The sequence below is a fragment of the Barbatula barbatula genome, assembly GCF_947034865.1.
Source record: "Barbatula barbatula genome assembly, chromosome: 15".
NCBI classification, from domain to species: Eukaryota; Metazoa; Chordata; class Actinopteri; order Cypriniformes; family Nemacheilidae; genus Barbatula; species Barbatula barbatula.
In genome coordinates, this window is record NC_136778.1 from 22,538,552 (window position 1) to 22,548,993 (window position 10,442).

At 37.0% G+C, this 10,442-nt stretch overlaps 1 protein-coding gene across 1 annotated transcript; it reads right to left on the reverse strand.

Moving 5' to 3' along the window:
• Nucleotides 1–804: 804 nt before the first annotated feature.
• mei4 (meiosis-specific, MEI4 homolog) lies at nucleotides 805–9,093 on the reverse strand. The gene is made up of 5 exons (XM_079474798.1): nucleotides 8,937–9,093; nucleotides 8,541–8,780; nucleotides 7,859–8,358; nucleotides 5,342–5,473; nucleotides 805–2,641 (listed from the first exon to the last, which is right to left on the reverse strand). Exons 1-5 carry the CDS (start codon nucleotides 8,965–8,967, stop codon nucleotides 2,408–2,410), a joined length of 1,137 nt encoding a protein of 378 aa, XP_079330924.1. The 5' UTR covers nucleotides 8,968–9,093; the 3' UTR covers nucleotides 805–2,407.
• Between the last annotated feature and the right edge of the window lie 1,349 nt (nucleotides 9,094–10,442).

Sequence of the window (10,442 nt, forward strand, 5' to 3'; positions counted from 1 at the left end):
ATGATGCTGTGCGTGTGTAAACAGTCCAGTAAAGCAGATAACATGAAGTACTGGTGTGTACAGTTCAGTCATGCATGCAGCCCTGTAGTGCAATGTAAACAATATTATAGCATGTGAGTGTGATATCAGGATGTGAACCATGTTTCACTTATCATCTTTGTGAAATATACAGCTTGATATATACAGGTCCTTTTTCAAGTACATTCTTGTTTTTATATTGAATTCCTGTTTGACAATAATAATGTCACCAAATAGTGCTATTAAATGATACTACAGTATTTACCACAGAATACAGAACAACGTGTGGCAATTACTACAATATATTTTATTATAGCTAGTACAAGTGCAAGAATAATTTATTTTGGCATAATTATAACCATTTGTATTGCCATAGTTTTACTATAAATATGCTTGAACTATTATATTTGAGGTGTAAATATGTAGTTACTTTTTTGACTACAAATAAACAACTATAGCTTTTATGATTGAATCATATAGTCTCATAAGGGGAGGCACTTTATGGGTCTTTATTAGTGTCAAAACCAACAAGTAGTATTTATTGGAGAGACTTATTAAAAACAAAAAGTTTAAAATATAATGTATTTGAAAGGCACTTCTAAGCTCAATATTTCACAAAAAGGATAAAAAAGAAGGCTAGGTTATGGTAAAGAAGTTGCTGTATTACTAGAAATATCATGTTTATATTATGGGTACTCTTTTAAAATCATAGTAAATTTAAGGGTTTTATACCAACCAAAAATCACTCACGTTGTGTACCACTGTTAACAATACACACATCGTTTTAAAGCAGCTTTACTGTAATATTTCATGACTTTGTTACAGCAGTTTAACAGAAAAATGTGACTGAATAAAGGTTAAGTGCGAGTTTAATCAGTTACAGTATTGTAGGAATGTCAGACAATACAAGGAAGGCTGTTTCATAAGAGAGTCAGATCCTATATTAGACAAAAGTCATTACTGAGAGGTCCATTCACCTCACTGTGGAAAAAAAGGTTTTCATAATACTGTTCAGTCAGTATTTGTGGGTTTAATTTCCATGTGATTTCTAAGCATTTTTTATTTAAAAAAATACAAACGATTTCATAAAGTCAGCTAAGTTCAGCTTTAAGAACGGCCATATCCATAACGGTCTATATTCCTCATAAAAGGGCAGAGGAAAAAATTATAACTGTTTTATATAGAGCCTTCCTTCTTCATTTGTTGGGTATTAAAAAAGTCTCATCAATTACTCATAATTACTTTTTTTATATAGAAAACTCGTGCATAGATATGTTTCTGATGTCTGGACTGAAGGGGTTTTGGAAAATATAAACACATTGTTCAATACAATGGTAATAAATACAATTTCAGAGAATTGATATTTTAAGTTCAGACTGAAGATGTAATAGTAAAATGGTGGAAATGTAACAGTAATGTCTGTATACATAATAGATGCAGTAAACGTTTACAGTATTTTGTGGTCATGTCATGAATGCAGTGTTGTATAGTATCACATTAAAACATTCTGGGTTATTTTCAACAGTGTTGGGTCAAAAAAAGAAACAAACACAACCGTTGGCTTCAATGAACCCAGAAAGTGTTTGTAAAACAACCCAACGGTTGGGACCGGCCCTTTTTGACCCAACACTGGTTTGAAAATTATCATATATATATATATATACAGAGTATTTGATGAATAACTTACATGAACAGACTGCTGTGATGTTTGTGGCTGTAGAGCTGATTCAGGATCAGTCTGTGGCTCTGCTGGTTATTTTCTTCGGAAAAAGTGTGAGCCAATCATAACAGTGTTTAAACTCAAATCTTAAAGGCAAACAGCCAATTCCAGTGTTTATATAACAGGGTCAGACACAAGTGAAACATATACAGTATGTTAAACATATCTAAAATGACGGCCTTAAAAGTAAGTGTAGAGCAAAGCGTGAAGTGGATTTCATTTCAAATTAAAACCATATGTGACCGATTGCTGTGAGATGATGTGGTGGAAATAAAAACACAGCACACATACACTACAGAAAACTCACAACAATAACACATGAGTCAATGTCAGCACACTAAAAACTAAATGCAGGTTTGTTTCAACCCACGGTTAAAGGGACAGTTCAACCAAATATCTCAATTCTGTCATGTACTCGCCCTCAGAACCTGAATAAATGCTCATTTTTGGGTGAACTGTTCCTTTAAGTCAAATACAGACACACCCAACCTATTTTAAATGTGCTTTTAAAGAAACACAACTCTATAAAAAGGAGAGCAGACCCTATATGAACACAAAAACGTTTAAAGAGAACAACAGTAACTAATGGTTTCTTTTTTCACATCTTGTTCAGAAAGAGATATGATGTAATGGACATGTTTTTTTAAGCTTATGTGTGTATTCCAGCTCTCAGGAACATTCTGTCTCATCGGGTCTCACGCCAGTAGTTCTGTAGAGACCGCCGATCCTCCACATGTAGAGAGAGAAGAGAGGAAACTCGTCTGAGAGAGCGAACGCTCCAGTTTCCAGCTGGCTTATGAGCTCATGCTCCACATCAGCGTCTGCAGACAGCTGCTCCAACAGCCAGAACACATAGAAAGAATTCTCATAGCAGATCCAATTCATCTGATGACCGGAAGAACTCTGAACAAGACAAAAACTACCATTACTAGAGATTTATTTCACATTTTAAAACAACCCGTCAAGACTCTGGAATAACACAAATGTAACTTTGGGAATGACGTTTTGTAGCTAAAGAAAAACTCAAACTGTGTTATTTTTAGTTGTAAAACTAATGACAAATTGGAACATTTCTGCCAAATTTTGAATAGAAAAGCAAATCCCCTTTTCAAAACGTTATGACTATCATCATTCATCTGAAAGTCTCGAAAACATTGTGACAGTCAAGATTTTAATTATAAAGCATATCATTTGATAACAAAAAAACTCATAACAGTAAACATAATTGTATTTTTTTACCTTGCACACAGCATCATTTTAACATGGCAAAGAATTATTTATGTATTTTATATTTTTTTCTGCAGAATTACCGTAATGCGTCCTCATTTGTCGCATTATGTGTTGTAAACTAAACCGAGTAACATTAAAATACTAGGGCCGTGCAAAAATATCACTACAGAAAACTATTGCAATATTTTGTTTCACAATAGTATATCAATAGTCCAACCTCTACTATCGATGCATTTATTAAAATCACGTTTTAACATCATATACAGTACATGCAGCCATTTTCTCAAGCGAGAGCAAGAATGGCGGTCCCGCATCCAGAGCAGACGTGTGTGCTTTTTGATTTTAAAGATTCGTGTTGAAATGTGTTCATTGTGATGCTTGATTTGGAGCAGTCACAGAGTTCTTTTTTAATCGATGGACAATGAGAATATAGTTGTTACCTGCTCTGCTGTCACTCAATAACTGAGTAACCAAATATTCCGTCTCCTAAAATGTAATCTAAAGAATGCACAAACTGACATTAACACGAAGAGCAGCCAAAACAACCTCTCTGAAAAAAATATAGAAACAGAATAAAAAATGTAATGGATTTAATGGTTATAATGAAAATTGTATAAGTTTGAATGGAAACTATAGTTATGTTCATTGGGATGTGATGGATTCTATTGGTAGGATGTAAAAAAAAATACTCAGGAGGTCCACAGCAAGTTGTATTTTCAAATCTATTTTCTTTTAAAATGTTTACTTGAAAAAGTATTGCAATATATTGTAATTATGTTGTAAATAAATATGGTAATCTTCAATATATTGTATTGTGACGAGGGCTGTCAATAGATAAAAAATGTATTGCGATTAATCTTACTCTTTTCGTGCGATTAATCGCACACGTATAGTGAAATGTATAGACTCTTTATTTTATTTAACATGCTTATTTTAGTGCTGTCAATCGATCAAAAAATAATGTGTTTTTATGTTTCTAAACTAAGCGGCCCTGCAACAGTGTTTCATGCATTCTGACTTCTTTAGAATGTTAAATGAGCTGAATTCTCATGCTTGACATGGTCAAAAATCAAGTTGGACGTAATTACGTAGTATTTCGTTCGTACAGGTTTCGGAAAGTTTTTTTCGAACATGAAAAATCGTGACGTAACAACTTTTCTGAGTCCCTTATTGGACAAATCTCCTGGAAAGGCACGCCCACGCATCAACCAAGGAGAGCGGGAGAAGGAGCATGCGCATAAGTCAACTTCTATTTTATGCTTTATCGTGCCTATTTCTTATACTTTGTCTTTTTATTGTCAACTTCGGTTGTTTTAAAACCGTGCTATACAATACAATACAACTTTATTTATATAGTTTTTCCAGGTTGGAAAAACTGTCCCTTTCACTTTCATTATGTGACTCTGTGCTTCAAATTGCATTGTACAGTATAAACAAGGCTTAAGGGGCTTATAAACTTGCACGATACAGATCAGACGCGTCAGACTTTACAAGTAAAAAGAAGACGTGACTCTGCGCAGCTCGCGCCTAGACGCGCCTCACTGCATAACATTGCAGCTTGTTTAAAGAAGACAACGATGTCATCGTCGAAAGCGAGGTTTCACTGGGTAATGTACACTGTTCTATTTGGTAGACATGGCGCAACCCTACTCACAATACCTGCAGAACTTCTGATGATTCGGCTGCGCACGTCCGGCCGGCCTTGAACATGGGCAGGTATATGCAACGTTGGGGGCGTACATCAGGACTGTAGCGTCACAGTCGGTGTTATGTTGGGATTGGTCTAGTTTTCAGTGGTCTTTTGTATCCATGAGACTTACGTAAGATGGAGGAAACGATAGTGTTTGAGGCTCACGATATGTCATTTTCATGTACTTATGATTCATCCATGCCTAGGCAAGAACAGTTTTCCTTTCTGTGGAAATATGTTGATGTAAGCGGTTTTTTGAAAATCACGTTTGACATCTTGAATACAAGACTTCCTGAGAATCACACACCCATCTGCTATTTGACTCCCTTTGTGTGGCATATGGAGACTGTAAAAATGGCTTTGCATCTGTTTGCAATGTCATGCACAGTAACCAGTGCTCAATAAACCTGTCAATCAGCGTTAGGGGGTGGGACTATACTTAGGGGCGTATTTGAAAGTGCCGTCACTTACAGTCCAGACAGCCTACTCTAAGCTAACTGCATATTTGTCAACATTACATTATGAGGTTTTTCAAATCAACTCGTCCTTTTATTGGTCAATACTGAACCCACAGGACTGGATATTAAATGCTAACAAATGTAAACATGTATAAGTTTCTATTAAAATATACTTCAGTATGATTTAAAGAGTTAAATCCACATGTGTTATTTCTATGACAGTACCTGACAGATGTCCCACAGGTGTTGTGCCAGCTGAACGATGTGTGACATCATCATCTTGACGAGAGCGGCTCTCACGCCACGACTTTCTCCCAGAGTCATCAAACACTCGGACATCAGAGCCTTCACTGAGAACTGACACACATCGACGTCACATCAGACTGACCTCTGACCCTTCAGCATCATCACAAATCAGCTCACACACAAACATGCAGACAATGAAAAGAACCAACTGCAAAGCGGAGAAAACCCCCAAAACCACAGCGTATTAAAAACACAGAGAGCATGTGAGGCAAGTGTCTGCCAAGTGTAATGTTTCTGGGGTCACAGTGCGTGACGGTTTAAGTAAATATTTAATCTCAATGAACCGTGCAAGACGTAATGTTCTTGGCTCACAGCACAAACTCACAGGAGTACTGTAGCTTAAAATGACAACGATGGAGAATAAATCACTTTTATTGCGCTGCATGGACAAACAGAAGGTACCTTTATAAAAATCTTTATCGTTGAAATAATTTTGTTCCTTAATGTTCTGTTAAAGTCCTTTTGTACGCAATATGTACGTGCCAAACATATTGGATTTCAGCCGTTCAGTCAATGCATTCAACCTAAGTTACAACTTACATTTCCATTAGATTTCATTTGACATTTAGCTGCAGAAATATGGAGTCACTGGTTTAGTGAAAACTGTGTTGGGCTACACACAGACCATACAGTAGTTACAGTCATGATTAAAGGAGAGCCGTGGGGGATTCAGAACAGATAACTGGATATTAAGTCTCCATCATTTCAGTCTGGTTGTGAAGAGAAGAACGTGCTGTGTCTCATCACATCTGAGGGTCAAACTGTGGTTAAGTGTTTCTTCACACAGACAGCTGGGTTTCACATTGACAACAACAACAACAACACCACATCAAACAACTTCCGCATAGAAATACATCACCTAAACAATAGATTTTATCTTACAGAAATCAATATAAATTTCCTTTACTTGATTTGAAAGTTTTTAAAATAAGCTATATAATGAAACTTTTCAAAATATAAACTGTATTGTTTATTTGCAAACTGACGTTTGTTTCCTTTGCCATGTGCATTCCAAACGTCTACATAATGGCACGCAAATGCCCCGTTCACACCAAAGTCTAATCTCAAAGGGCCGGAAGGGAGTAGGCCGTAGGAATGATGACTATATTTGGAATGTTGCCCGTGACAGCTTGTTATGGTCCGGTATGAATACGCGTACCGTGACACCCCTAATAGACACACATTCTCTTTCAGGCAGATTTTACAACATCTCCAGTCCATCAAAACGTCTTAATTATTGCCCTGATGCTGGAAATGGGAATTTTTATTGTTTAAATAATTGTTTCATTTAAATGAAATGTTGGGATTTTGTAGATGTTTCTAAATAAAAGATCAAAAGGAGAAACAACACAGATTTATTTTTACAGCCTTCTGTGCTCATATTTATCAATATATTAGTGGAGGGCACTGCAAGTAAAGGATTTATTATATATTGTATACTGTCACTCAGGGCTGTTCAGCGATTAATCGCACCGAGAATAAAAGTTTGTTTACATAATGTATGTCCAAAAACACGTCCACACACATGTATATATGTAGGAAATATTTGCATGTATATCTTTATATATAATATCAATTATAAACATTTATTCATTTTTATATTTATCTTATATATATATATATATATATATATATATATATATATATGAAAAAGTATGATTTCCTAAGTAAATCAAAACAATACTTGTTGAATGCACTGTAAGGCACTAGAATTGTCTCCCAAGTGCATAAATGTAAATAATATTTCGGTTTTTATGCAGGAGAGAGAGAAAGGCGCCTGCACAATACTATAAATCAATTCCACTCGTGACCTGCAGAGGGCAGCAAATGTCTTTATCATCAGACAGTGACCAGATGGACTGTGGAGGCTGTTTTTTTAGGGGCGTATCTGAGGAAATGAACAAATCATGTCACGGGTGATGAGGAGGGCAAGGGGAAAATGAGCACTAATCACAAACAACATTAGTCTCGATTAGCATCAGGAAATGTTGACGGTTGAAGAACAATGAGAGAAGTCCTACTCTTGTTTATTCTGTCCTACACCCTTTGGGGAAGTGTTGATTTAATGTGACGTACTGAAGGGCCTACAGTCCAGTACACTACTGTTGCGGGGTCTGATTGTGACCTCTTAAGCTCGCACTATTGTTAGCTTACAATATTATACAATAAGCCGCCGTATGTTTATTTTTGGCTTAATATTTCAAAACCGTGTTTAATAAATACATAGACAACCTGAAGAGTATAGTTACTTTCATCATAACCACTTTGATGAATTCATTCTAAATGAACTTCTTGCATTATGCAAATGATACTCTGCATTCTCAAGGGAGCCACAGGCGACGCTATAGAGACCACGAGCTCGAATTTCTATAATAACCAATAACTTCGACGTTCATATCTTTGGGTGAACATTCCCTTTAAATACCTCCGTCTTACCTCATTGACTCGATGGCTGGTTAGCAGTAGACTGATCATCTCTTTCAACAGATCTTCCATTCTACTGAAACGCTCAAGTGAAGGCCATGGATCTGTGTTTTTTCCACTGAGGGTCTGTGCCATCACCTGTGTGGCGTGACGGAGCAGCTCTGGGTGATGTACAGGCTGCCCGACATGTGCCTGTCTGAAAACCTCCATTACACAATCCAGTAACTGTACCACAGAGTCCCAGACCACCTCATCATCATCATCCACGCACAGCGACGGCCCATAATCCCTACGCAGACCGCTCAGACACTGCAGGAACTGCATGTGCTTCACCAGACCGCAGTCCTGCCGCCACGACCTGCCCTGAAGGATGACATTCTGACTGTTTGGAGGAGTGAGCGGTAAACACGGAGCCTCGCCGCTGTGTGAGGCGATATCAATGTCACAGCCGGAGGAGTCGCTCTTTAACTGTTGCGTGTCGTCCTGAGAGAGACGTCCCACAACTTGTTGACCTGTGGAAGCAGAAAAAACCCTTTCAGAATCACTCTGCGATGATGTCCAAAATAAACACTGCAACTCGTGGACACCAAAGTTTAGTTTAAAAACGAAATATGTTGGAAGAAAAACAAATGTGTTCATCAAGTCTGAGGAACCTGAGATCTCACACTGTGAGATGCAGACATGGAGATGTTACCGTCTGGTGGTCCGGCGCGTCTCTCAGCCTTCAGCAGCGAGCGTGTGAGAATGAGCTCCTGTCTGAGACGCAGCAGATCGTCCTGAAGACCACGAGCTTTAGATTTCCAGCCCTCGTCCTGCTGTTTGAATGTTTTAGAGAGAGATTCAATGAAGTGTCTGACACCTTCTGATGGTCTGGATTTAATAATGGCCACGGCCACAGTCAGTCTGCACACTCTCATGAACCAGCTCGCTGCTCCTGCACATACAACACATCATACACATATAATATACATGACATAGTGTTCTGTACTGTAGTACCTCAGGAAACATATATATTCAATAATACACTTCCATGATTTATGTTTTAGAACCTGCTTAATTTATATAATATATATATATCGAGTGATTTTACCGTCATTATATGAGGTTGATTTTTCCTCCATTCTTCTATAATCGCTAGTACTTCTATCTAATGCTCTAAAACATGTTGTGTTTTCCTCTCAAAGGACACAAATAAACATGTTTCCCATTAACCGGAAACTCTTAATAATCACTTAAACACGCGTCACGAGTCACAGCCCCGCCCCTTCCACGGCTCTAATTGGTCAGACACAATGGATTTAAAAGTAATTATTACACAGTGTTTTTACGCTCTCTTTGTAATTTAATATTAATTGAATTAATGAATAATAGATCCGCGTAACTTTTCTGTAAACAATCCGATATTTAGCCTAATTCACTGTCGACACGAATACATTTACACTTTCAGTGGATAGATGGCGCTGTTTCCCTTATTTAACTCTAGAGAAAGCACGTTGCATATTTTGCTGATTAATTAAAATGCTGATTAATTAAAAAAAATGTATAATAATGTCGGGATGGAAGAGGCCAAACTGTTCTTATTTTTGAGGAATAAATGTGTTTTTCCAGACAGACGTGGAGAATGAAAGAACACAGTGATTGGATTTACATCGCCACCTGCTGTTTTCTAACGAGCATGAACATTATTGATGTTTTACACTGTTGCTTCAGCACATTCAACACGTGTGTTATTTCTATCCTATGTATAATAACTTATGTGTTAATCACTACAGCATTTTGAATTCATTTTTCTCATAAATGCTTAAAATGTCTTCTTGTTCCAAAACTCCAATTTATAGCTATTGTTCAATTGCATTACATAGGTTCTTTATTTCTAAATCACGTGTCATACATTTCATCATTCTGTTCCAGTTATGGCCATACTTTCTTTGATTTATGTTTGATTATTATCGATTTCATTTCCCCTTTATAAGCTGGAAATGTTTTAAAAGTATTTTAGTCATCTGCATGCAATTCTTGATCAACACCATCAGATGAAGGTGAATGGGTTTATTTTGAAAGATGTTGTTCTTTGTTCTGTGTGTTGCGTTGATATATATTGAAGCTCAACAGCAGCAACATGTGTTTGTCCTTCATCTGAAGAGTCACAGCATCATGTAGAAACATCTGCAAACTTCTCTTGTGTCGGCTCTTGTGCTTGCAGCTGTAAACAGACGCTCAGTTGATGTGTTGCGGCAGGTTTAGTTATTTATGGTCTTCGGCATTTTGGTTGGTTTTCTTTGAATTTGTTTTTCTCTAACACTTTCAGACTTGAACACCACTGACATGCACATGGATTATTTCTAGCCTTTATTTAAAACCCGATTACTGACTTTCAGAAAAAAAACACATCTCTTCTTTTACTGAAAAAGCAAGTATCGTTTAGCAGAGAGAGTTTCACACATTAATTGCTGGAATCCAACAGGAGAAATCTTACCCCAGTTATCCAGAAGGTTCAATAATACGCCGGTCTCTCAATGTATCCGTTTCCAACACATCTCTTATAAAATCAATACATCCACTTGAAACGCTTCATGTTGACTTTGGATCGTCACAC